The 27,325-nt window shown below is 52.7% G+C and overlaps 2 protein-coding genes across 2 annotated transcripts in view; one reads left to right on the top strand and one right to left on the bottom strand.

The window, feature by feature from the left end:
* The window catches only part of TTC21A (tetratricopeptide repeat domain 21A), a 31,228-nt gene extending 3,976 nt beyond the window's left edge, over positions 1–27,252 (top strand). The window contains exons 4-29 of the mRNA XM_049766450.1: positions 1,720–1,889; positions 3,292–3,414; positions 5,748–5,905; positions 8,916–9,000; positions 11,899–11,997; positions 12,573–12,765; positions 15,326–15,423; positions 15,533–15,733; positions 16,494–16,623; positions 17,560–17,717; positions 17,926–18,141; positions 19,904–20,142; positions 21,255–21,327; positions 21,412–21,522; positions 21,815–21,953; positions 22,058–22,161; positions 23,127–23,315; positions 23,676–23,786; positions 24,148–24,229; positions 24,892–25,042; positions 25,231–25,392; positions 25,521–25,713; positions 25,800–26,030; positions 26,462–26,582; positions 26,745–26,812; positions 26,905–27,252. Coding sequence (XP_049622407.1) covers positions 1,720–1,889; positions 3,292–3,414; positions 5,748–5,905; positions 8,916–9,000; positions 11,899–11,997; positions 12,573–12,765; positions 15,326–15,423; positions 15,533–15,733; positions 16,494–16,623; positions 17,560–17,717; positions 17,926–18,141; positions 19,904–20,142; positions 21,255–21,327; positions 21,412–21,522; positions 21,815–21,953; positions 22,058–22,161; positions 23,127–23,315; positions 23,676–23,786; positions 24,148–24,229; positions 24,892–25,042; positions 25,231–25,392; positions 25,521–25,713; positions 25,800–26,030; positions 26,462–26,582; positions 26,745–26,812; positions 26,905–26,982 — 3,683 coding nt within the window. The 3' untranslated portion in view covers positions 26,983–27,252. The remainder of the gene's footprint in view (positions 1–1,719; positions 1,890–3,291; positions 3,415–5,747; positions 5,906–8,915; positions 9,001–11,898; positions 11,998–12,572; positions 12,766–15,325; positions 15,424–15,532; positions 15,734–16,493; positions 16,624–17,559; positions 17,718–17,925; positions 18,142–19,903; positions 20,143–21,254; positions 21,328–21,411; positions 21,523–21,814; positions 21,954–22,057; positions 22,162–23,126; positions 23,316–23,675; positions 23,787–24,147; positions 24,230–24,891; positions 25,043–25,230; positions 25,393–25,520; positions 25,714–25,799; positions 26,031–26,461; positions 26,583–26,744; positions 26,813–26,904) is intronic.
* GORASP1 (golgi reassembly stacking protein 1) overlaps positions 1–27,325 on the bottom strand; it is a 737,102-nt gene that overhangs the window by 11,619 nt on the left and 698,158 nt on the right. The window lies entirely within an intron of this gene.

Genomic DNA, 27,325 nt, shown 5'->3' with positions numbered 1-27,325 from the left:
TGCAGTGTGGGGTGTGCCCAAGATGGTTCCAGGAGCCCTTTAATGCCCTGTGTAGGACCTGGCTTACCTCCTCCCCTCCTTCCCTCCTCTTCCTCTCCTGAAACTTTTGTTATGCCCAAGTTCCTCGTAACTCACTGTGGTAGCTGGAACACAGACGAGAAGCAGGACAGAAGTTTTATTTCACAGTGATGACTCAGGTGTCAATGTGGGTCATGGATCTAACTTATTTGACAAATGATTTTAAAAATCAAAGATGGCAAGGGTCAGAGCAATAGCACAGAGGTAGCGCCTTGCAGGTGGCCAACCTAGAACGGACCTGGGTTCTATCCCCAGTATGGTTTTCCCAAGCCAGCTAGGAGTGATTTCTGAGCACAGAGCCAAAAGTTACACTGGGTGTGGCCAAAAATTTTTAAATAAATAAATAAAAACTAAGGTCACATTTGCACTCTAAAGTACTACATTCCAAAGTGTCAGCTGAGATCATGCAAAGTTTGCTATTTGTTTTTCTGTTTTTCTGTTTAAAGATATGATTTATAGCTAGCCTCACACAGGACACCGACCCTGTCTCTTGTAGCTCAGGGTCACGGTATGCTTTGTTGTCGTCCCTGCCAGCACAGGTGGCTGTAAATCCCAGGGTCTGTTGGAGATATACCACGGGGTCTCTCAGGGATCGACACAGCCACCACGTATGGTTGTTCTTAAATATCTAGAGTCTAACTCATAAACTTTCAACCTTCTTTGGTCCAACTATATGTGAATGATGTTTTCTTTTATATTTTATTTTATTGAAACAATTGTAATCTACAGAGTCCTTCATAGCTGAATTTCAGATATACAGTGAGTCAGGACCCTTCCCACCACAGTGTCAACCTATCTCCACCAATGGCTCCAGAGTGCATCCTGTCCCAGCACCCTTTGCACCCTGGCCTGCCAGTGTCACAGACCCTTTTAGTTTAGAAGGTTAAAGTTTAGGTCCCTTGATTCTATTATCGTTGACTTTGGCTTGGATATTTAGTTCTGTCCTTATTTTTTTAAAACAATTAAAAATATTTTATTCCAAGTAATGGGTTGGGGGAGGGGAAAGGGGAAAAAAGTTTTATTCCCTACATATTATTATTTTTCTTTTACATATTATTTTTGTAATCATGAATAAGTGTTTAAATTCACCAACTTCAGTTTCCAAACTATGATAAGGGTTTTTTTTTCTTGTAGATATGTTACTAGAACTAGAGATAATACCAAATGCCTGTTACATAGTAGATGCCTAGTAAATTATAGTTGTTATTATTACATTAAAGTACCAAATAAAGTAACAAACATACTAAAAAAACAGCCATTTTTTAATTTTAATAAGAAATTTTTTTAATTTCTTATAGCTTTTCTATCTTAAGGTATACAAAGTAACTAAAATTTAGCCATCTCAGTGTTATTTAGCAGAGGTCATTTAGAACTTGCCTTAAAGCCTATATAAAAAATATTTTTACAAGCATGATTGTAGTTGGGTTCCAGTCATAAACAAAATACCCCCTTCACCAGTCCAACATTCCCACCACCAATGACCCCCTCCTCCTCCACCCCTGCCTCTGTATAGTTCTGTCCTTATTATTTCCCCACCAATGCATCCGAGACCACATGAATGATGTTTCCTTAACCCCTATTCTACAGATTATAGCAAATAACTTTAACAGTTAAAGCAAAATTGCTGCCTAACACTTGCAGACAGAGAAGCCATTCAGGAGCTTGAGATTAGTCTGAAGGAAACGCGCAAGACGGCCAACGGGTCCGCCCTGTACTACGGAGGTCTCTTCCTCTGGCTCATTGGCCGCCATGACAAGGCCAAGGAGTACATTGACCGCGTGCTCAAGGGGTCCTCCGGCTACTCCAGAGAGGTAAGAGGATGGGGTGGGGCACAGGGCCAGAGGAAGTGAGCACAGCTTCCAGATGCCACCCTGGAGGAGTACTCGGCACACAAGAGGGCCTCCGGGTAGAGGAAGAGAACTTGGGGCAAGTGACGAGCTGAACTTGGCATGGAAGGTCAGGGAAGGCATCTGTAAGGAGGAGCAGGGAAGGTCTCTGAGATGGAGGGTTTTTATTATTATTATTATTGTTATTGTTATTGTTATTGTTATTATTATTAAAATGTGATTGTGTTTCAGGTGATCAGGTTACACTAGTGTTTAAGTTTATGGTCTTGTGATGCCCATCGACCACCACCAAAGTGCCCATAACTCCTGTCCCCATCCCTCTGGCACCTCTGGTTTGGCTTTTCTGCCCTCCAACAACTGTCCCATTATTTGTTGATGGACAGCTAGAATTCTGATGCAGTTATCCCCTTAAGCACCCATGTTTCTGTGTTACTCCAGCCAACTTCTTTGTTCTGTTTTGGCTCTCTCCACAACCTAAAAACTTGTGGCTTTTCCAGGTTCTAGGCTGACTGTCTACAATCTTAATTCCTCTTTTTATTTTATTATTTAAGGTGGGGACATATAATAATGCTCGGACTTACTCCTGGCTCTGCATTCAGGAATTATTCCTGGTGATATCAAGGGATTATAGATTGTGCTGTGGATTAAATAGGGTAGAGGCCAGAGTGATAGCACAGCAGTAGGGCGTTTGCCTTGCATGTGGATGACCCGGGATGATTCCTGGCATTTGTTGTTGTTGTTGTTTGGTTTTTGGGTGACACCCAGCAGCACTCAGGGGTTACTCCTGGCTCTACACTCAAAAATCGCTCCTGGCAGGCTCGGGGGACCATATGGGATGCCGGGATTCGAACCACCGTCCTTCTGCATGCAAGGCAAACACCTTGCCTTCATGCTATCTCTCCAGCCCTGATTCCTGGCATTTGATCCCTTGGCATCCCACATGGTCTCCTGAGTTGCCAGGAGAGATTTTTGAGCACAAAGCCAGGAGTAATTCCTGAGCAATGTCAAGTGTGGCCCCAAAGCCAAAACAAAAAATTAGGGTAGGCAAGTATCTGAAGTGTGTGGCTACCTGTGAATACCTGCATAGTATTCTGTTGTGTACCACACTTACTTTATCCACTCTTAGCTGGAGGTTTAAAGCTCCTGATGATCTAGTGAAGAAATTTATTTGGGGCTGTGCTGAGAAGATTATCCCACAAAGAGGGTGGTAGGTAGAAGGTAAAGAGACCACGGGGCTATTCTGAGTTCCCTATGATTTGCGCCTGACAGAACCTCAGGGACTTTTTAGGGATGTGGGCTGGGACCTGAGCCTTCCTTACCCTTGGGGAGACTCAATATTTCTCTCTCCTCTGGTTCTCTCCCCCAGGGTTATGTGCTCAGAGGTTGGGTGGATCTCACATCTGGTGAACCTCACATTGTGAAGAAATCCATCAAGTACCTGGAGCAGGGGATCCAGGATGGCAAAGATATCCTGGGGCTGATGGGAAAGGTGGGCAGCAGAAAAGAGTTGGTGGGGAGGGCCCTGGCCCACCGTTGGAGGAGAAGAACCACTGGGAACCAGCTCAGTCTCCAGGCCCTCAGGGATGGGTGGGAACAGAGAGGGAGGCCCCAAGAAAGTCCTAGGGCCTGCCCCCCCCCCCCCCCGCCTGTCACTTCCGTCTGGCAAAGGCACTGTGCTGCCTGTCTGCTGTCTGTCCTTTCTCTTGCCACTTAAATCCACTTAATAGGCCATAGAAAAAAATAGGACACAGAAACTACCACCATGAGCTTTGTATTTTCTTTTTCTTTTTCTTTTTTTTTTTTTTTTTTTAGGTTTTTTTTTGTTTTGTTTTTGGGCCATACCTGGTGTTGCTCAGGGGTTACTCCTGGCTGTCTGCTCAGAAACAGCTCCTGGCAGGCACGGGGGACCCTATGGGACACCGGGATTCGAACCAACCACCTTTGGTCCTGGATCGGCTGCTTGCAAGGCAAACGCCGCTGTGCTATCTCTCCGGGCCCCGAGCTTTGTATTTTCATTATTTAGATATTTTTTATTATGTGATTTTGGGAGTAGTGTTGGTCTTATTTGTGTTTGGGGGGCGGGTCACACCCAGCAGTGCTTGAGGGTTAGTCCTGGCTCTGGACTTGGGGGAAACATATGTTAGGATTGAATGTATACAGGGCAGGCACCCTGAGCTTTTTTGTACTGTGTCTCCAGCACCACCTCTCCCTACTTATATGATTCTGACTGGATCAAGGTCTGAGAGAAAAAGTGTGAGAATAAAATTCTCTTTTTTTCACGTTAGTAGAAATCTGGTTTTTTGTTTTTGTTTTTGTTTTTTAAGTAAAAGAGAGTCTCCCAAAATGGATTTCCAGTTAGCAGATGTCCCATTCAGCAAGGCTTCCCGATCTTCTCTTTCGGGCAGGATCAAGGCACCACTTGGGGTTCTGGAAGAAAAGCCAGACCTGAGCTGGAGGTTTAGGAGGGAGCCCCAGGCCCCCTTGTGAGGCGAAACGGGGCATGTTTGAGTAATGCCCAGCAAAGACCTGAGGCTGGCCCTCCCATCCCTGTGAACTGGGACTGAGGTGTCCCATTCGGAGCCCACACTGTGGATGCTGACATAGCTGTGCCCAGGCAATGTGACAGACAATGCCTTTCAGCCCTGTCCCCGTGAAGAGGGGCCCTGAGAGATCCCAGCTGCAAACTCATTGGAGGGTCCCCCAAGTTTCTCCTAGGAACAGGCAGTATCTCCACATTCACAGCCCCTGCTGGTGGGCTTCTTTCCTTCCTGTGAGGTTCCAAGAGCATATCTGCAGGAATTGCTACTCCCCCCTCACCATATGGGCCTCCTTGGGCCTAGTGAGCAGGACGAGGGCCCCCCCAATGTAAGATCTACTGGGACCCTGTGAGCAGGCTGGAGTTGGGCCTGGCTGAAGTGGGAGTGGAACGGGCATTTGTCTCAGGGTTTCTGTAGCTCTGGGTGGAAGAAGCCCCCTGGAGGGATGGGGAACATCCCGAAGTGCAGGGGTGAGTGGAGTGGCAGAACCCCCAACCCATCTCTCTGTGCCTGACCCCCAGGCACTCTACTGTCCATAAGAGGCACAGTGGGGCTGGAGCAATAGCACAGCAGTATGGCATTTGCCTTGCATATGACCAACACAGGACAGACGGTGGTTCGAATCCCAGCATCCCATATGATCCCCCATGTCTTCCAGGGGTGATTTCTGAGCACAGAACCAGGAGTAACCCCTGAGCACCTCCGGGTGTGACCCAAAAATCTAAAACAAACAAAAAAATCAAACCATAAGAGGCACAGAATAGCCGGAGTGATAGTACAGCGTAGGGTGTTTGCCTTGTACTCTGCCGACCCTGGACAGACACGGGTTCGATTCCCGGCATCCCATATAGTCCCCTGAGCCTGCCAGGAGCGATTCCTAAACTCAGAGCTAGGAGTAAATAACCTGTGAGCACAGCCAGGTGTGGTTACACACACACACACACACACACACACACACACACACACACACACACACACATTAATTAAAAAATAAATAAAGAGGCACAGAGCACCAAACCCTGCTGGGACAGTAGCATTCCCAATCCATATGCAGGCCCTCCACTAGTGGTTCCTTGGGACCAGGCAGAGCAGAGGGAGTGGGCAAGAGTGGACATGGCCAGCCTCCCCTCATCCCCTCCATGGGGCTCTCAACCTCATGGCCCTACCTGCCCACCTGGGACACCAGAATCTCTGAAGGGCCCGGTACCCAGAGTCAACTGAGGGACCTGCCATGGCCACATGCTCCCCAGAGGGCGCAGAGGGCAACTTCTCTGGCTCCCGGCAGGCGACCTACTTCATGCTGCATCAGAACTACACGGGCGCCCTGGAGGTGGTGAACCAGATCACCGTGGCTTCGGGGACCTTCCTGCCGGCCCTGATCCTGAAGATGAGGCTGTTCCTGGCACAGCAGGACTGGGAGCAGGCGGTGGAGACTGCCAACAGGTGAGGGGAGGGCGGGGTGCCTGCTGCTTGGGTTTCACAGGGTGGGAGGCACTGAGAATTGAATGAGACAGCACAGAGTAGAGGAGAAAAGTGGTCCCTGTCTCTGAAGGACCAAGGATCGTGTGTGGTGTGTGTGTGTGTCTGTGTGTGTGTGTGTGTGTGTGTGTGTCTGTGTGTCTGTGTGTCTGTGTGTGATTCAGGGAGGACTGAGGTAAAACAGTTGCTGTCAGGGCAGGATAGCCCATGGGCCAGCTTTGAGAGAACAATCAAAGAATAGCATTTAGTGACAGGAATAACCCAAGGTGCCCAGAGAGGGCTCCGGGGTGAGGTGCTGGGCTAGGAGAGCAGGAGGGATGTGCAGGGGTGTGGGGCACCTCTGAGTCTCACAAACAGAGTCCACATACTTCCTGCCCCAAACCTCAGGGGAAGCCAGTCAGCGACTTAAATACGAGGTCTGTGGGTTCACATCACCCACCTATGGGCTCCGGGCTGTGGGAGCTGAGGCGGCCAACATCAGCTTTGGGACGATCTTGAGACAGGATCAAGGGGAGCAGAAGCAGGGGCAGCCACAAGGAAGATGCATAGTGGTGTTAGCTCAGTAGGTACAAGAGGCTTCATAGGCTTCCAGGTCACCAACACTTTCCTTGGATGATCGGGGGCAATTGTTAGTGTTGAGAAATAGGGAATTTTCTCCCAAAGAGGCCTTGGTCCCAAGTGACCACAGCTTGTCTCTCTAAAGGGCTCCCCAGCAGGTTTCCCAGTTCTGTGACTCTGGGACCCTGGGGTCTGGGGGAGCACCAGCCCTGAGAAAGACCGCACCTCTGATTGACAGCTAGAAGCCTCTGGTGGTGGGCATGCTCAGGGGATGCTTGCCACCACCCTCCCCTTCCTACCCTGAGACCCTTCAGGCAGGGGATATTCAAGTTTTAAATTTTGGTGCCAAGTTCCACATACACCTCATCCCCAGTAGGCTCAGGGGACCATATGGGATGCCAGGAATTGAACCTGGGTTCATCCCAGGTTGGCCTCGTGCAAGGCAAACGTCCTATTGCTGTGCAGTCGCTCTGACCCTATCTTCTTCTGCTTCATCAACATGGAAGTCATTTGTCTCGCTGTTAAACACAGACGAGTATTTCCAGGCCCTCCCCTTCCAGATTCTCATCCAAGCACATGCAAGGCCAGGAAGGGTCTCAGGGTCTCACTTATACCTCGGCCTGGCCTTCACCACTTCAGCACTATCTCTGGTTTCTCTTAGACTTTGTTCAAGAGCCTGTATACGTGTCCTTCTTTTCCATTCATCCCTTTCTTTTTTATATTTTTTATTTTTGGGTCACACCCAATGGCGCTCAGGGGTTACACCTGGCTATGTGCTCAGAAATTGCTCCTGCTTGGGGGAGGGGACCCTATGGGACTCCTCCGGGGATCAAATCCAGGTCCATCCTGGGTCAGCTGCATGCAAGGCAAACGCCCTACTGCTGTGCCATGGTTCCGGCCCCCATTCATCCCTTTCTGCTCCTTATTTGCTACTTGGGTGTCTGTAGGTGTGAAGTGGGAACTCTGAGCTGGGAGCCTGCTTCACCCTCACAGTCTTGAGCTCAGTGGCATGCCCAGCTCGGAAAGGTCACAGCGGCTGGGTTGTTCTCAGTATCATTGGCCACCGGTTGTAGTAATAATTAAATTCATAAAATTCCTAGATGGTTGTAAATGATGGTGGATGGAAGAAGAAGCCTTTCTTCTTCTCCTCCGACCTGGGCGCCTGCATCCCCTTCCAGCCAGCTGGTCTGCAGGTTCAGGGTAGTGGTGAGGACATGATCCACAGCAGTCAGATTTTAGGAGACATAAAACTTTAGTACAGGCCCTAGCCAGCATGTGTGGCTTCTAAGCAAACCTTTTAAGCAGCCTCTCCGCGGCTGCCCTGCATATATAAAGCCTGTCTCTTATGTATCCCTCCATGATGCTTTCTCTCTTGAGGTTTCTTGCTGAATTCCTTTACACCCCTCAGGCAACCCCTTTGTTAACTTCCATAGACCCCTCCCAGAAATGGGCTGGTCTTACCATCAGGTAAGATTAACATTTCGTCCTGGGAGGGGGTGACACCAGTGCGTATCTAATTCCCAGTGTGATTCTTTTTTAGTCTACATGTTATGCTAAAGCTCTACAAAAATAGTCCCAAATGGGAGAAGGAACCATAGGGCATTTGTTTGCCTTGCATGATGCTGACCTGGGATGAACCTGGGTTCAATCCCCAGCACCCCATATGGCCCCTCAAGCCTATCAGGAGCGATTTCTGAGTGCAGAGCTAAGAGTAACCCCTGAGCGCCACTGGGTGTGGCCCAAAATACCTAAAGGAAAAAGATCCAAATGGATTGAGGTCAGAGCATCTGTCCTTGGTCATAGTTAGAACTTAATGGCACCTCTCCAGTGTGGCAGTTATTTGAAAGTAGAGTAACCCTCTTTTCCGCCAATGGCCGTGGCCCTCTCAAGCTGAGAGGTTGAGCTCCCTGCAGAGAAGTGGAATATCGAACCCACTCAGCCTGCTTGGAAGCTGCACAGGCACGTGACAGAAATTTGATCACTCCCATATTGCAACCATATAGGGTCTCCCCAGCTCCTCACTGTCCACCCCTTCCACTTGATACATGGTCATCTGCGGGAGCTGGAACCTTCTCAGAGTCTGTCACAGACATCCCAGTAGACAAGGCTGTCTCTGAATGGGGGCAGCCTAGACCTGGGTCTCACTCATTCTTCCCTAAGCCAGAGTCGGTTCCTTGAGGGCAGACAGTAGGCTGGGGCTCAGTGACATGGAAGGCTCCCAGGGGACAAAGTTCCCTCTCCCTCTCCCGGGGACCCTCCTCGACATGGTCACACCCAGGCTGCAGAGGGTCTGGGCTTCACTCGAAGAGCAGGGTCCTCCCCACTCACCCCACCATTCAGAGAAGTAGAAGGGGTCAGCTGGTCCTTCAAGCCTCCGGGGTCACTCTGGGCTCATGGTACTCTTTCTCCTTCCTAGGATCCTGGAAAAGGATGACAGCAATATAGACGCCTGCCAAGTCCTCGCGCTGCACACACTGGCCAGAGAAGGCGACATTACTGCCGTGAGTTCCTGGTAGCCACCTGCAGTGAATAGTTCCCAGTCCTGCCTGGAGTTGGGGTGGGGGCGTCTTAGACCTCTTTCTCCACCATCAGCCCCACCATCCCCACCCAGGAAGGCCTGAGCCTTGTTGTCCCCTTGTGCCCCACCCCCTTCCCTCTGCCCCTTCCTGAGGGACAGAGGGAGCTGCCCAACAGGGGGAGGTGAGGTGGTGGGACGGGACAGTAGGTACTGAGCTTTGTGCCTCACCAATTTCGGTGATTCTGAGGTCACCTGTTCTCATCTCAGCGGCTGTGTTGTTGTGGGAATAGCAGTAGCTGTTCGATGCTGCCAGGTGTCTCCTATAACTTGGTCTATAACTTGGTTTTCCACTAGAGACCAAAACTGGCCCCAATGCAGCCAGAAGCACTAAGAACTCTTCATGGACCCTCCAGGTGGAGGGAGATGTTTTTTGCCTTTAGTAGTCTTATTTCACACCCAGAACACTGGGGAGGGTGTCTGTGAAGGGAGGGACTGTACCCAGCTTGTGCTCAGGGATCTCAGCCCATGGCGCTTGGGGGACCACTCGGGCCCGGAGATCAGACTACATACCCCAGGCAGACTGTTCTTTTCCAGAAGTTTCCTTTTTAGACAGAACATATCTAGAAGCTCTGGTTGTCTCTGTGTGAGAAAGCTCATTGGGTCTCTAAAGGGTCCAGGTTGGATGAGGAGGAAATTTCTGAGACTAGAATTTTGTGGGTGTGAGAGATGGAGGGAGCAGGAGGTATTTGGGAGAAACCTATGAAATGGGCCCCAGCTTCTTACTAAGAAATAGATGCCTCAGTCCTTCTGGGTCCTGACTATCAGGGAGAGAATAGTCCTTTGGTGTCACCTCACATCCTTCCCTGGGTGGCTGTTATGATCTTTTTGTGTTTATTTGGATTTGGGTGGAGCCTAACCTGGTGATACTGAGGACTACTCCCAGCTTTGTGTCTTGCTAGGGGGTGGGGTGGGGAGTTGCTACAGGTGGTGGCTGAGATACTTTGCAGTGCGGGTACAGAAAGGGGTGCAAGATAGTCTGTGCCCATGTACTGTTTCTTGCACCCTTGCCTGTCATAATCTTACAAGCACTTTCTTTTTTATTTATTTTTAACAAGTCTTTTACAGTTGTATTTCAGGCACTTAAGTGACAGTGAATTAGGGACATTCCCACCACCAGTGGTGACCTCTCTCTCTCTCTGCCACTGTTCTCAGCATGCATCCCAGACTTCCACCCTTATGTCCCCACACCTCAGAATTCTTGTGTAATAGGTCTCTCTTGTGTCGTTGACTTTGGTTTGGGTATTTAGGTCTGGCCATTTTTTGTTTCCAACTCAATGCTCCTGAGACTGCTTGGGCCCTGGGTCCCATCCACTTTTTTTTTTTTTTTCAGTTTGTAGGAAGACATAGAAATATGAGGCAGAACAAGATGATTCATGTTCTGTGGTTCTTAAAAAAAAAAAAAAAAAGGCAGGCAGGATCCCCTGTCTAGAAGCTATACATATAAATAAAATTGGGGCTGGAGTGGTGGTGCAAACAGTAGGATGTCTGCCTTACATGCACTAACCTAGGAAGGGCTGCGATTCAAGCCCCCAGCATTCCCCAAGAACTCACAGGAGTGAGTTCTGAGCGTATAGCCAGGAGTAACCCCTGAGCACCAACAGGTGTGCCTCCAAAAAAAACATAAATAAATAAATAAATAAAATTAAAGGAAGAATGAAAAAAGAAAGAGGAAAAAATTAATTAATTAATTAAAAATTTATAAAAGGGGTTGGAGTAATAGCACAGAAATAGGGCATTTGCCTTGCATGTGGCCAATCCAGGATGGACCCGGGTTCAATCCCCAGCATCCTATGGCCCTCTGAGCCTGCCAAGAGTGATTTCTGAGCACAGCGCCAGGAGTAACCTCTGAGCACCGCCAGGTGTGGCCCAGAAACCAAAATAACTAAATAAAATTTAAAATATTAAAAAATAAGGGGACAGATGTGGCAAAGTTTTTTTATTTTGTTTGTTTGTTTGTTTTGCAGTAATATTGGGGAAATTAGAAAGGATATTCCCTTGGCCTAAGAGACACAGGCTGCCTCTACCCTTGAAACATACTGACTACAGGCTCCGACATACTAGTTGTCAAACCCCCTTCCAGCATTTTGCGAGTGGATGACTCAGCTCACCCGGAATCTCTCCCGACTCCCCTCTGGTGGCCAGGGGCCCACGGCAAGCTCAGGGCCATGGCAGTTGGGCCCCTTTGGCTGGGTGACTGTGGATAAGTCACCCACTGTCCCCACCCACCCCCTTCCACTCAGTGGGAGAATTTAGGAAGGTCCCACGACTCGGAGGGTGATTGGATTAGTTGCAATGACGGGAAGGCGCTGGAAAGGTGGCAGTGATATGGATACTGCCTTTACTGGTGCTCAGGAAATGCTTGGGCTCTTGGTGCCCCCTGGTGGGCCCGTGTGGGCACTGCGACCTCCTGTTCCCTCTGGATCACAAATCCAGGAACAGGCAGGGTCAGCTGGAGGCTTAAAGCGACACTTCCAAGAGCACTGAGAGGTGCTGGGTCCAGAGAACTCCTGTGCAATCTGGGTCCCGTGGGCTATGCCCTGAATGGGTACTCCTAAGCTCTTGTTAGTCATGGCTAGAGACAGCTCAATAGGCTTCAGCACACGTTACATGCAGGAGACAGAGACACACCACATGGAAGAGACCTGGCTTCGAGCCTTGGTTCCACGGTCACCACCAGAAATCTCCCCCACAGGAACTGACAGACGTGTCAAAATGAAAAAAGGACATGCTCTCTTAGCTGATGTCCTGGGCAGCCAGAGTGGGTACCCTGCACCCCACCCCCTTGCCACGATGCCTCAGACCCAGTCTCTTGGCCCTGCAGGCCGCCCGTCACATCAAAACTCTGATCAAGGCTTTAGAGACCAGAGAGCCTCAGAACCCGAGCCTCCATCTGAAAAAGATCCTGGCGGTGAGCCGACTGGTGAGTCTCAGTCCTCGCTTCTGTCTAGGGCTGGGTGTGGGGCTCCTTCACTACCCCCTCCTCCCCATCCCTGACCCAACAACTTCTCCCCCTCACCCCCAGGCCTTGGTACTCCGCCTCTGCCAACACTCCCTCAACTGAGACTCAGGGAAAGGCTGGGGGACAGATGGGGGTCTGTGAGTCTTCGGAGGGTGGGAGTCACCTTGACTGGGGAGAAGAGAGGAGAATCATAATCGCTATGCAGCGGACCTTCACCCCTGAAGTAGCACAGGGCTCAGCTGGGCTCAGTTCTCTCCCTCTTCTCCACACCACACGCCGACGCATGTGTCTTGGCCTTCTGGGCCACTGCCACTCAATAGGACACAAAGATCTCTCAGGTCCTTCCATGTTGAAAGACCTGGGTGGGGGTCAAGGGTTCCTTGGATCCCCCATCCCTGTGGCCAGCAGACGGGACCCCAGAGGGCCCTACTGTGGAGACAGGAAGTTTGCAGGGAGGTGCTCCCTCCACCCAGCTACCTGGACACAGTCCCTGCTGGGACTGACAGTCTCCCGTCATGTGTGACCGTTGCTTGCAGTGCGGGAGGCACCAGGCGGTCCTGCAGCAGGCGTGCAGCTTCCTGGAACTCACCTTTATGACCACCCCGTCCTTCGCCCAGGTGGCCACAGAGCTGGGCTACCTCCACATCCTGCACGGCCAGGTGAAGGAGGCACGGCTGTGGTACCAGGAGGCCATGAAGCTGGAGGAGAGCAGCGTCACTGCCCTGACAGGTCCCGTGAGGCCCCAGGGGAGGACAGATGGGGGCGACCTTCTACCAAGACACAAGTCCAGAGGTTGGGAACACATGGATTCCCATTTCAGGCCTCTGAAGTGTCCCTGGCTCTGGCTCTGGCTGGCTGGCAGCCTCCATGTCATGTTGGGCATCAGTGAAAGGGGCCCTCTGCGCCCCAGAGGGACCTCTCACTCAAGACCCTGCTTCATGGCCTCTGACTCAGTACTCCTAAGGGGAGGATTCTGGAGGTCACTCCAGAGTACCTAACACCAGGCCACAATGGAAACTTTTCAGAGATGGGATTTTTATGTTTGTTCACTGGGGGGGATGATCTCAGATCTCCTCAGAGGACAGACATGGTGCAGTTTGGTACAGGATTTTAAGCTGAGGTTCCTGTATGCAAAGCATGTGCCTCAGCCCTTTGGACTCTCTAGTTCCCCAATTTTTACCCTACATGTATGTTTTTAAAAACCCTCAAATCTGTGGTTGCAGCGGCATTAGTGGGGGACGGGGAAACTCTGGACTAGCTCAAGGCAAGCCGATCTCTGACCCTGATTCTGAGGGGTGTTTTGTTCTATTTTTTTTTGGGGGGGTCACACCCAGCCCTGCTCAGGGTTTAACCCCAGCTTGTTGCTCAAAGGCCATTCAGGAGTCCATGGGATGCTAGAGATCACAGAGCCGGTAGGGATAGTTTGTAGGTTGAAGCTGTCACTGTCCTGTGTTCCAGGGTCCTGATGTCAGGCTGATACCCAGATCCCACAAAATGACAGGTTGGTGCTTTAATTTAAAAAAAAATGAAGGGGCCTGGAGCGATAGCACAGTGGCGTTTGCCTTGCAAGCAGCTGATCCAGGACCAAAGGTGGTTGGTTCGAATCCCAATGTCCCATATGGTCCCCCGTGCCTGCCAGGAGCTATTTCTGAGCAAACAGCCAGGAGTAACCCCTGAGCACCGCTGGGTGTGATCCCCCCAACCCCCCCCCCAAAAAAAATGGAGCCAGAGAGATAGCATAGAGGTAAGGCATTTGCCTTGCATGCAGAAGGACGGTGGTTAGAATCCCAGCATCCCATATGGTCCTCCGAGCCTGCCGGGGCCGATTTCTGAGTGTAAAGCCAGAAGTAACCCCTGAGCGCTGCCAAGTGTGACCCAAAAACCAAACAAACAAACAAAGCCATCATAGCCCTAGAGATGGGGTACCTTCAGTGAACCCTAAAGTGAAGAGCTCCTCATTTCTCAAAGCTTTGGAGGCAGGGAAAGTAGCTCAAAGGGCTGGAGCAAGAGCCCTGCAGGCTTGAGCCTGTTACACACAGAACTTGTGGGAGCCAAGAGTAGTCCCTGAGTTAAAAGACAAAGTAGATGACAGCAAATACATGGAAGGTGCCAAGGATTTCTAGATTCCAACATGGCAGAGATGGGAGGAAAAAACAAACAAACAAAATAACAGAGGTCAGGGAGACTGATACTCAAAGGGCTAGAAGTAGACATTGATGTGGCAACCTTAAGTTCAGTTCCCAGCGTCCCCACATACTTTTGGATGTGGCCCAAAAAGAACCAAAAGTTTTTATTGAATAAACCAATCTCCCTCCACCCAAAAAAAATTCTGGTAAAGGCAAAGATGAAGGAGGACGAGGCAGGGAAGGGGGAAGAAGGGAAAGAGGAAGAGAAAGCACCTAAGTTCAGCTACCCTCAAAGGCTGGGAGTAAATCGTGGGCAGTCCCACAAAGTGGTTATTGGAGACCAGGGAAAAGGCCCTTCATCTGCCCTTAGTGGCCAGCAGAGCAGGAAGCAGAGAGCAGAGTTCTTGAGGACCCCCAACTGCCATTGGGAGAACAAGGACCAAAGAGTAGGCCACTGAGCATGCATGCCGGATTCCTCAGAACCCTGGATGAGTTCTTCCCGGCCTCTAGAGTAGAATGGCTGCCTCTCCCGACGGCTGCATGACATGCTGAGGTCGCCATCTTGGCTTCCCCTGTCTGGGGCAATTGTGTCCCTCCCATTCAGGAAATCCCCAGCACCCCTCCCCCCAACTGCTGGTACCCAACCATCACTTTCATCCCACCTAATTCTCTTCCTTACTTGAGCTTAGAGTGGAGCATTTGGCTCTGAGGAGCCCCAGGGGTTGGAGAGGGCAGATTCCTCCCAGATAGCTCCAACAGTGGGCCCATCAGCAAAGGTACAGCTTTACAAAGATGCCATGAACAAAGAAGACAGATGGTGCTTCCAATCCCGGCATCCCATATGGTTCCCCCGTGCCTGCCAGGAGTGATTTCTGAGCGCAGAGCCAGGAGTAACCCCTGAGAGTTGCCAGGTGTGACCCAAAAACAAACAAAAACAGGAGGTTTGAAGGAATCTGCCCCATTGTTCAGAGTGCTTATCTCCAAAGAGATAGATGAGATTAAAGTCAGAGGCCAAGCCAGCTGTTTTTCTAGAAGGCTCACCTTGGAACTGAGTTCAGTTGATGAAGCTGTCAAATCCCACCCTAAGACCCCTTCATGCCCATCCTCTTTGGCTCCCCTTCCAAACTGACTGCTCAGTCTGGAAGTTTCTGTGCCTCTCACAGGGGTCATCTGGTGCCAGATCTTGGAGGGCCACCTGGAGGAGGCAGAGCACCAGCTGGAGTTCCTGAAGGAGGTGCAGCAATCTCTGGGCAAGTCTGAGGTCAGCACTCTCTGAGAGAGGGTCACCCCAGGACAGCATCCTCCCACCGTCCTCTGGCCCCGTGCCCTGGTCCTCAGCGTCTCTCCCCCTGCCCTGGCTCCCTCCACAGGTAGTGGTCTTCCTCCAGGCCCTCCTGCTCTCTAAACAGCACCAGGGTGCGCAGGAGGCCAGGATGCTGCTGAAGGAGGCAGTGGAACTGCATTTCTCCAATATGCAGAGCCTCCCCCTGGGCCCTGAGTACTTGGAAAAGCTGAACCCCCTCTTCCTGGTCTGCATCGCCAATGAATATTTGCTCTTCTGCCCCAAGCAGGTCAGATGAAAGTGCATCTTCATGGTGGGGGGCAGAGAGGGGGCGGTCTGGAGGACCCCTTGGGCAGTGCCAGCAACCCAGCTGGTCAGTCACAGGCTGGCCTCAACCTAGACCCTGAGTGTATGGGGCGGGGGGTACCAGCCAGCCGCTGCTTTTCAAACTTACGTGTGCACTGGGGCTGGGCATAGAGTGCAGCTGTTAGGGTGCTTATAGAGACTCTGCATAGCTTCCCCAGCCCTGGCAGGAGTGATCCGTGAACAGAAACCAGGAGCTCCCTGGGTGTGGCCCAAAATAAACAAAAACACACACACAAAACTTGTATGCACAGTGCAGGAACCGCTTGGACCTTGTCCCTGTGCCCATTTGGCCTGGTTGGGGGGGTCATGAGTTCCAGCACCTGGAAGACGTGCCCGGTGATGCGCTGCCCCTGGGGAGATCTCCCTGGGAGGGAGGAGCGGGGCACTGGCCTGGCCCTGCCCTTCTGGAGAAGAACTGGCCTCTCTCTTGGGGAGCGCATTGGTCTTCTCCTGTCTGGCCTGCTCTCCCAGCCCGGCGAGATTCCTGAGAGCAGGGATCAGCTCTAGCCATGAGTCATCCCTCAAGCAGTTCTAGAGGCTGGGCTCCACTAGGAGCCCCACTCCAGGCCAGGCACGGGGACCCCCCAGGGTGTGCTCCGGTCCCTCTGCTCAGGGACGTGTGTGCGCTGAGCGCTCCCTCTGGGATGGGCAGGCCTCGTAGTCAGAACCCTGTGTGCCTCCAGCCCCGCTCGCCAGGCCAGATTGTGTCTCCACTGCTTAAACAAGTAGCCATGATCTTGAACCCTGTCGTCAAAGCAGCGCCTGCTCTGATCGAGCCCCTCTACGTGATGGCTCAGGTCAAGTATCTCTCAGGTGAGCCAAGGCATCCTCCGTGGGTCCACAGCCAGAGCACAGTGGCAGGCCCTGCTCATATCCTCACGCAAGCTCATGCATGACCTTCACATGCTCACACTTACGTTTACACACTTGCTCACACACACCCTCAGAGTGCTCTCAGACTTACACAACACACTCACATTTCCACATGCTCACATACACAATGCCTGACAACACTGTCCACGCATCTCGTTTCTCCCTCGGACCCAGGTCGCCAGCAAACAATTGCCCCCCAAGGCTCTAGTCTAGAACTTGAGTGGTCTCTGCCCCCCCCCCCCCAGAAACTTGAGTTTCAGGCCTACATGCCACCTGGGGATGTGACAAGACCAGGAGCTGGCAGCTGCCAGCAGGCTTAGGGCCAAAGCAAGATCTGCAGCTGTTTCCATTGACCTAGCGGCATGTATACGTTCCAGTGACACGCTGGAGGGACAGGGACTGGGGACCCAGAGCCAATGCCTCCACCCTTCAAGCGATGGATCCCCAAGTAGGAGCAGTAGAGAGGCTCCAATCAGCCCACTGACGCTGCCACTGGCAGAAAGGAGCAAGACTGTGGGCAAAAAGGAAGGTGAAGGCAGCCTTTCTGAAGCAGTTCCCGGTGCTGGGCAGAAGCTGCAGCTCAGACAGCTACTGCTACTAGGTTTCTGCACAGAAATGTGGTGCTGTGGGCCTGAGTGCCCTCCCCACCCCCCAGCTCCCAGATGGAAGGGGAAATGGCCTGATCTGTTCCTGAAGCTGTCAGGACAAGGAAAGGGTTTGAACCCAGTTTGAGTGTTGTGGCTTCTCTGACAAGATCAAGGCAGCCACGTTGGGGTAGGGAGTGCACTTTGGGGAGAGATCCTATTTGCAGCAGAAACAGAAGCCTTCCCCAGCTTCCCCAGGGCCCTGCCTGGAGAGCTCTGTTTCTCGTTTTAGGAGAGTTTGAGAATGCCCAGAGCGCCCTGCAGCGCTGCCTGGAGCTGGACCCTACCTCTGTGGATTCTCACCTGCTCATAGCCCAGGTTTACCTGGCTCAGGACAACTTGGCGATGTGTTCGCATTGTCTGGAGATGGGCGTTAGCCACAACTTCCAGGTAGGGGTTCCCTGAGCCCAGTTTCCCACTCACTCAGCAAGCTGAGGGACCGGTCACTGCAAATTCCACCACACTCCCAGCTCCTGGGACCGTCAGCCCCTTCTGGGGAGAGAGCCAGGTCTTCGGGTTCCATGGCCCCCTCCTCTTAGCATACTAGGAGTCCTTCATACTTGTCACCTCCTCCCCACACAACTTTGTATTGCTCTAGGTGCGGGACCATCCACTCTACCATTTCATCAAGGCCAGGGTCCTCAGCAAGTCCGGGGACTATCCAGAGGCCATCAAAACGCTGAGAATGATCACGAAATTGCCTACTGTAAAGGCGGGGGCTGGAAGGAGGCCCCGTGGGCCTTCTCTGGATCCCAGCCAGCGCGTCTCCATCTTGCTGGAACTGGTGGATGCCCTCAGGTTGAATGGGGAACTGGTAAGAGAGACTGGGCTCTCCACTCTGGGGGAGAGGGCTTCCCCTGGGTCAGGTGCCCTGTGCCATCTTGACTCACTGCAAGTTCTCTCCCCAGCCTGAGGAGTGTCTGTTAACAGCACCCAGAGCCTGGGGATTCCAAGTCCAAACCCTGTTGGGTCCTTCGTGATCATTCCCTGGTCTACCTCACTTTCCCTATGAGGCTTCCAAGAACCTGTGGCACAAGGCCCACCAGGGCCCACTAACAGGGTTAGGGCAGACTTGGCAGCACACAGCTTGAGTGAATGCCTATCATCTTTTTTGTTTGTTTTTGGGCCACACCTGGTGGTGCTCAAGGATTATTCCTAACTCTGTGCTCAGATGTTGCTCCTGGCAGGCTTGGGGGGACCATACGGGATGCTGGGAATCGAACCTGGGTCAGTCCCAGGTTGGCTGCGTGCAAGGCAAATGCCCTATCACGGTGCTATCCCTCTCGCCTCCAGTCTCCTTATAACCTTCATGAACTGTGTCTCTTTAGCATTTCACAGAACACAACCTGCTTAACTGTTTATGGTGGCCCTTTTCTGGGGAAAATCTGGCCAGCAGGGGCAGGGAGCAACTGGACATTTTTATTGGCTCCTTTGAGCACTTGGAATGTGGAGGCAGAGGGAATTCTAGGGGTACCGACTCTGATACTGCTCTTTTTTTTTTGTTTTGTTTTTTGGGCCACACCCGGTGACGCTCAGGGGTTACTCCTGGCTATGCGCTCAGAAGTCGCTCCTGGCTTGGGGGACCATATGAGACGCCGGGGGATCGAACCTGGGTCCGTCCTAGGCTAGCGCAGGCAAGGCAGGCACCTTACCTCTAGCGCCACCGCCCGGCCCCTCTGATACTGCTCTTACTCACCCCTGTTCCTCACAAAAGTTTTGTTCTGCAGAACTCTGGGGCCTTGTCTCTGGGGCACCAGTCTTCTCTATGACAATCCAGCAGACAAATGAGACTTTTTCTCCTTAAAGATAAAAGTAGTTCTAGAGGTGCCAAAGAGGTAGTATAGCAGGTAGTGTGCTTGCTTGACTGGACAAGCCAGGGCTCTGTCCCATATGGTCCCCTGAACATTACCCGGAATGACTCATGAGAACAGAACCAGGAGTAACCCCTGAGCATCATCAGGTGTGTACCTCCCCCCTCACCCAAAAAAATGCAACCAAAAAATTTAAGAGTACACTTTGGGAAGAAAAGTTCTATAAAAAGGGAATATATTAGGGTTGGAGAGATAGTACAGGGATTAAGAGTTATTCAGAAAAAAAAAAAAGAGTTATTCAGGGATGGACCTGGAGAGACAGTATCATGAGTAGGTGCTTGCCTTACACATTACATGACTTGGGTTCAATCCCTAGCATCCCATATGGTCCCATGGGTACAACCAGGAATAATTCCTGAGTGCAGAGCCAAGAGCAACTCCTGAGCATTGCTAGGTATGGCCCAAAAATTCTAAAGAGAATGAGAAAGAGAGAGAGAGGGAGGAGATAGAGAGGGAAAAGAGGGATAGAGAAGGAGAGAAAGAAGGAGAAAGGAGAGAGAGAAGGGAAGAGGATAGAAGGAAAGAGAAGGGGAGAGAAGAAGAGAAAGATAGAGGGATAGAGAGGAAGAGACAAGGGGAAAGGAGAGAGAGAAGGAGAAGGAGATAAGGAGTGAACAACTATAGGTGTTTGCTTCTGGCTCTCAAGAGGAGGCATTCAGCATTGCCAGCCCTCTTGAGAAAGGTCCATTGGGATCCCTTGTCTAGCTTGAGGCCACCAGGGTCATGCAGGAAGCCATGGAGGAGTTGAGTGGCACCCCAGAGGAGAGCCGCATTGCCATCGCCAACGTGGACTTGGCCCTGAGCAAGGGCAATGTGGACATGGCACTGAGCATGCTGAGGAACATCACGCCCAAGCAGCCCTGCTACACAGAGGCCAAGGAGAAGATGGCCAACATCTACCTGAAGAACCGCAAAGATGTCCGCCTCTACATTGGATGCTACCGGTGAGACCCAGGGACGACTCACAGCTGTGGCCTCCACAGCTGACACCATTGGTTGGGTGGGGTGTTTGGTCTAGACTGTATTTCTTCTGCCTGTTTCTCCTGAAAGCCACTTTCAAGATGTTTGACAAATGCTTGAATTTGGCCATGAGTTAGAATTGGAGCTTCATGGGTCAGCTAGACTTGCAAAGTTCGAAGGGTCCTGCACTAATCTGGCCTAGACACATACACTGAGCTATTTTCTGTCCCCCACCCTCGTTTTCTGTCCCTCCCCACACACACACTGGGCTCCCATTCTTGGGGAAGCAACAGAATTGCACTGAGCCTGCAGAAGTAAAATGTCCAGCAGCATTGACATTACTGGTGTGACATGGAAGAGGAGGGTGGATGGATATGTGAGCCCTGTTATTGATGTATAATGTGATCTGTTGGCAAAAACAAGTTCCTTGTTGACAAGACAAGTCAAAGGAGCAGTGGGTAGGGCACAGGGACTCTAACCCAAGAGAGTAGAAAGCCAATAAACAGTGGAGTGACGTGGTCTCAGTAGAGTCTGAGAAAAGGCAAGAAAGATGGCCTGACAGTGAGAAGATGAGATTGAAATGGGAAAGAATTGGGAGCGGAGGACAGGGGGAGCCTTGACCTGTCAGGCCTGAGGAGAGCTAGCACAAAGCCTCATCCGCAGTGGACTTTCAGTAAGAAGGGAAAGGTGAAGGGATAAACATGGATGCAAGAATGGAACCCCAGGTGGATACCTGGATGAATGGATGGGCGGATAGACTACAGATGGACAGATGAATAAATGGATGGATGGACAGATAGATGGATGGATGAACAGACAGACAGATGGACAGATAGATGGATGGATGAATGGACAGATGGATGGATGGATGGGATAGACAGATGGATGGACAGACGTGTGGATGGTAGATAGATGAATGAACGAATATGTGGATGGATGGATGTGTAAGTGTGTGGATGGGTAGATTGATTCATGGAAGGATGCATAGACACATGTGTATGGATACCAAAACCAGTAAGACAAGGAGTAAGAGGAGAAAATGGATTCAGGAATACAACAGCTACAGGTCAAGAGAAGTTTGTGGTGACTCTTATAGGGAGCTCTGTGAACATCTGCCTGGCCCCCACACCAGCCTGCTACTGGGTGATGCTTTCATGAATATTCTGGAGGTGAGTGATGACTTTGCCTAGGGGTCCCCCCAACCTCACTTCTCTAATGGTAAAGGAGAGCGAAATGCTGGACTCTGCCCACAGCCTGAGAAAGCCCTGGAGGTCTATGATGAAGCCTACAGAAAGAACCCACATGACGCCTCCCTAGTCAGCAGAATCGGGAAGGCTTGTGTGAAAGCCCATGAATACAACAAGGTCAGAGAGAGAGGTGGGGGGAGGAACAGCCCAGCAGGGTGATGGAGAGGCTGTTAGGGGAGGGAGGGTTGGCGAAATCTCTACTCAGCTGCAGGCAGGCACCTAGGGGAAGAACCTGGAAGTCCTCTCCCCCACACCTCACCTTCACCACCTCAGCTTGAGCCCTGTGCCAACTGGGAGGTCCCTTTATGGGGGTGTGGTGTGATGAGGAGGAGGGGCACCAGTGTGGTGGGGTAGCCCCTGAGAGATCTGTGGGAGCTGCCCGGCGCCAGCCCCTCCTGCCCACACTCAGGCCATCAATTACTACGAGGCCGCCCAGAAGATGAGCGGGTCTGACTTTCTGTGCTGTGACCTGGCGGAACTGCTCCTGAAGCTGAAGAAGTTCAGCAAAGCAGAAAAAGTGTTGAAGCTGGCTCTGGAACGGGACGCAGGTGAAAGCAGCCCCCTCACAGCCTACCCAAAAGCCCTCACCCCAGATCTTCCCCTGTCACTTCTCAAAGACCACAGGAAGGCTCATGTCCTCCTCCATTTGCAGACAAGGACATCCCCTCCTTGGCGAATGATGTCAAGTGCTTGCTTTTGCTGGCCAAGGTGTACAGCACCCACAAAAAAGAGGACGTGATAGACACTTTGAACAAGGTGATTGCTCAGAGAGACCTTGACCTCACTTGTGGGGGGGAATTTTAGGGGATTGGTGGGCAGCTGGAGAAGGGGAAACAAAGACTGGGGGTTCTTCAGGGTCTGAGCCTCAAAAAGGATTTCGACTCCACCACTGGCCTCCACACTTCTGATTCCCTGGCCAACCTCCCAGTGCTCTGGGTGAGGAGGGCCTGAGGAAGCCAGAGATGGGCTGGGCTTGTGTCCAGGTGGCTGCTGGGGGTGGACCAAGCCTGCCAGAAGCCGGCTGGACTAGGCACTGGGCATTTTTCGTCTCTGCAGCACTGGCGACGGAAAGCATCCTACGCTCACCTGTGAGCCTCTGGCGTAGGCCCCTTTCTGCTTTCTCGGTGGTTTCTCCTAGGAACCCTAGGAGAGTAGCACAGGCCATGGTTTTCGAAGAGAAGCGGCTGGAGCAGGGCCCAGTAGTGGAGCTCGCGCTTCCGTTTCAGAGCTGCATGAATAAGTCACCCAGAGCAGGTTCGAAGAGCTTAAGACCCATCAGGGCTCTCCTAGCAAGTGAGGAGCTGCGAGTGGCAGTGTTCTGAGCCTTCCTGGCCCCCTGGTCTTCGCGGCCCTTTCTGCCACTGTTCCCCACCCACTGCCCTGGTCTCTTCTCCAGTGAAACTTAGCCCCAGAGGCATTGTGCTTGCCCACTGCACAGAGCATCAGCTCCAGCCTGGAACAGACACAGGCAACACACACAGCAGGGCCTGAGAATTAAGCAAGTAGCAAAGCACTACACCTGTGTGGAGTGAGCCTGTGTCTGTCCCTGACTCGTGTGTGTGTGTGTGTGTGTGTGTGTGTGTGTGTGTGTGTGTGTGTGTGTGTCCTGCTGAGGGTGGCCAGATTTGACAAGGGCACCTGGCATGTCTGTTCTAATCCACTTGGTCAGGGTGCTTGGAAGCGCCGCACTCTGGGTGCTGAGGCAACTTATGGGTCCCCAGGCCATGGATATCCAGTGTCGGATCCTGAAGCGTGCTCCCCTGGAGCAACCAGAAATGATCCCGTCACAGAAGCAGCTGGCAGGCACTATCTGTGTCCGGTGTGGAGAACACTACACGTCAGAGAAGGACTATGCCAAGGCTGAGAGGAAGTACAAGGATGCCCTGTCCTACGTGCCCACCGACAACAAGGTGGCCTCTGCGTCCACTCCGCCTACCCCTGAGCTTTTGCCACCTGCTCTAGCTCCCCTGCAGTCGGTCACGGCCATTCAGGGAATCTAGGCCAACATGGGGGTGGGAGGAAGCAGCACAAAATCCCAGCATCCATTTAGGCTTCTCTTGCCAGTGGTGCCCCCAGAGGTAGGGTGAGAGGAGAGGAGGGCGCTGAGCTCGCAGGCAGGGGCCATGCAGGGAGAGGCAGGTATTGGTGAGGACTCTAGAGGAGTCTCCTTTCTGCCCAGCCCAGAGAGAAGGCAGGCAGACCCCAGGTGATGGGCGAGGGGGGTAGCAGTCCCTGTGGCCTCTGCCCCAGCATCCTGTCTACTCTGCCAGGTGGTGTTGGCCCTGGCTCAGCTCTACCTGCTGCAGGGGCACCTGGACATGTGTGAGCAGCACTGCGCCATCCTGCTGCAGACTGACAAGGGCCACGAGGCCGCTTCCGAGGTAAGGGGCGCTGGTGCCTGGGGTTCCCACGATAGGCTGCCGAGCCTGTCACCGGCCTGTCCCTTCCCAGATGGAACGCTGGCCTGCGGCTTTTCAGAAAGTGGAGGCAGGGCTGGCAGCTGGGACGATGGGGACCCCCTCATTATTGCTTCATGAGGGGAGGACACACAGCCCAGGTCAAGGGAGGAGTGTGGGATAGGACTGGGCCTTGACCCACCCCCACCAGGGTCACCCCAGGCCCAGATGGTCTTCCAGGACATCCCACCTTTGGCTTACCCCCAGGGCCTAGAAAGTATGAGGTTCCCAATCACCACCCACTTCTGGTTTCTTGACTGGGCTGGGGCTCGCTCTCCCCTCACAGATGATGGCTGACCTGCTGTTTCGAAAGCAGAAGTATGAAGCCGCCATTGACCTCTACCACAAGGCTCTGCAGAAGGCTCCAGGTAAGGGCCCGCCTGCGCCCTGCCCGTGGCCTCTCCACGCCCCTTTCTCTCATAGGTTGCGACTCCCCAAGCAGGCCTCTCCCCTCCTTCCTGCCCAGGGAAGCGGAAGCCCCTTCCTCTCTGATTGTTCCCGCAGCGTCAGGAAGTCAGATAGCCTCGCAGGACATGCTGGCCCTGGGAGTGCAGCCTGTTCGGGGGGCAGGAAGGACAGTGCTGGGCACAGCCCTGGTGTCTCCACCTTGCAGTCACTGTGGCTCAAGCATCCCCTTGGGGGTGGCAGGCCCTGCAGGAGGCTGCACAGTCTCCCTGGGAGAGAACCTCTGCACTCCTCCATGCTGAGGACAGTCCTAAAAGTCATCAGTTCCAGGCACAGGGCCCGGCCACAGCTCTTGAGTCCGGCTTCTCACCCCAGTCCTGCTCCCAGCCAGGCGTCTCAGTTTCCTCCATCTACAGGACAAACAAGGGTCTCCCTGGCTCTGGCCCGGTCCTACCACAGTCCTGTCAGACTGTCCTGACCCTGTGCCTCTGCCCTGGGCTGCTGCAAGATTGTGGAACATGGGCCCGCCCCGCTGGGAGCCCCTCCAGGCTCCACCCTGCCAAACACAGTCCTCCCTGACCCAGACATCGGTTTCTTCCTGCCTGCACCTACACTCTCCTTCCAGACAACTTCTCACTCTTGAACAAGATGGTGGGTCTGCTGCGAAGATGTGGCCAACTGGGGAACGCGCCCACCTTCTTCGAACTGGCCAAGAAGTCGTCCAGCCGAGTGCCTTTGGAACCAGGGTTCAACTACTGCAGAGGCATCTACTGCTGGTAAGAGTGGTAAAAGACCCTGCGATGGTGGCCCAGGACACACAGCCCTTTGGGGGACACCAGGAGGCCTGAGTGAGGAGGAATCAGCCACTCCTGCTTGGGCAGTCAGTCATCTGCTGGCCCAGGTCCCTGCACTCCAGGACTCAGTTTCCCTGTTCGATTCACAGTGCTCCTCTCCTGTGCTCCAGGTATCTAGGGCAGCCCAATGAAGCCCTGAAGTTCCTAAACAAAGCACGCAAGGACAGCACTTGGGGACAGAGTGCCATCTCTTACATGATCCAGATCTGTCTGAACCCTGACAATGAGATCACGGGTGGGGAGTCTTTCCAGAATCTTGCGGTTGAGAGCAAGTAAGGGATTGTCCTGGCCTGGGCACCTCCGGGGAAGGTGGGGGGAATCTGGTGGGGTCTCCTGGTTGGAGCAGGTGGGCCAGGAAGGCGGTTTGGAGGGTAGCCTCCAGCTGTTCTGTATACTGCAGCCCCCTGGACAAGAGGCAGGCAGAGGAGCAAGGCCTGGGCACTGCCGAGAAGCTGCTGCGTGAATTCTACCGGCACGCGGCTGGGGCCCAGAGCCAGCTCCAGCTGCTTAGGGGCCTCTGGCTCCTGGCTACCAGGGACAAGGCTAACATGGAGTCGGCGCTGAGCAGCTTCATCGGGATGGCACAGTCCGAGGTGCAGCGGTTGGGGGGAGATGGGTTGGGGTGGCAGCCAATGGCAGAGATGGTGTCTGGAGTCGTCGGGCCTGTCTCCCACTCCAGGCACACAGGGACAGCGTCCCTGTCCTGTTGGCCATGTCCCAGGCGTACATGCTGCTGAAGCAGGTCCCCAAGGCCCGCACTCAGCTGAAGCGTCTGTACAAGGCTCCGTGGACACCAGCCGAGGCCGACGACCTGGAGAAGAGCTGGCTCCTGCTGGCAGACATCTACTGCCAGAGCGGCAAGTATGACCTCTCCTCTGAGCTGCTGCGGCGCTGCGTCCAGTACAACAAGGCAAGCAGGAGTGGGGGCCTGAGTGACAGAGACAGGGGTGGGAGGGTAGAACAGGGTTGAGACTTGTACGAGAGAGGATGAAGAAGAGGAAGAGGCACAGAGGCAGCCACTAGATAGGAGTCGGGGGCCAGGGTTTGGGGGGGCTGGTGGCAGAATAAGATAAGGGAAGGCACACACACACAGGCTTTGACTGACTAGAGTGGGGGGACCTGGCAGAAGGTCAGAGGAAGAAAGGGCGACACATAGGAGAGGAGGGTACTAGCAGCCAGTATGCAGAGGGGCTGGCCAGAGTCTGGGTAGCTAGGCAGGTGTGTGTGCAAGCATGCCCGTGTGCCTGCGTTTCTATGTGCTTGTGTGTGTGTGCGTGTGTGTGAGGGGGCAGGTGTGGCTCTCTTCCCCTTGGTGGGGGTTCTGACTGACACTCTTTGCAGTCCTGCTGGAAGGCCTATGAGTACATGGGCCTGATCATGGAGAAGGAACAGTCCTACAAGGATGCTGCCACCAATTACGAGCTAGCTTGGAATTACAGCTACTACGCCAACCCCGCCATTGGTGAGGCAGCTAGAGCACACACACACACACACACACACACACACACACACACACACACACACACACACACACCCAACAACAACAACTAAGGTCTGGGCTCCAGCACGTGAGTGTACAGCAAATTGGGGTGCTGACAGCTCTTCTCCCTCTCTCCCTGGATAGGCTTCAAACTTGCTTTCAACTACTTGAAGGACAAGCGGTTTGTGGAGGCCGTGGAAGTCTGCCACAGTGTAAACCATTGCCTGGGATGGAGGGTAGGGTGTGGGGTTTGGGCCGTGTGGGTCTGGACCACGTTTTATACCCACTCATCTCTCTGCTCTAGGTCCTCAGGGATTACCCCAACTATCCCAAAATCAGAGAAGAAATTTTGCAAAAGGCTCAAAGCGCTTTGAGGCCCTAGTGCCAGAGAAGGCCAACTGGAGTGGATGTTTTCATGGAAAGACTGGGATCTGTAGAGGAGATATTCAGAATGACATTTTGGGGGGCCAGAGAGAAGAGGGTACAGTAGGTAAGGTGCTTGCCTTGCACATGGCCAACTCAGGTTTGTTCCTCAGCCGAACTCATTAATTATTATCTCCATGTTCCCTACCGAGAGTGATCCCTGATCACAGAGCAAAGAATAAGCCCCGAACAATGCCAATGTGGCCTTACAAGCAAAATAAAATATTTTTGAAGAAACACATGACGTTCTCCTCCACATCTGTACCAATTTTATGTATGTTTTTTATGTACGTATTTTTGGA

This window comes from Suncus etruscus, chromosome 20, assembly GCF_024139225.1.
Source record: "Suncus etruscus isolate mSunEtr1 chromosome 20, mSunEtr1.pri.cur, whole genome shotgun sequence".
NCBI lineage: Eukaryota > Metazoa > Chordata > Mammalia > Eulipotyphla > Soricidae > Suncus > Suncus etruscus.
This window is presented reverse-complemented; position numbering and strand designations above follow the sequence as displayed.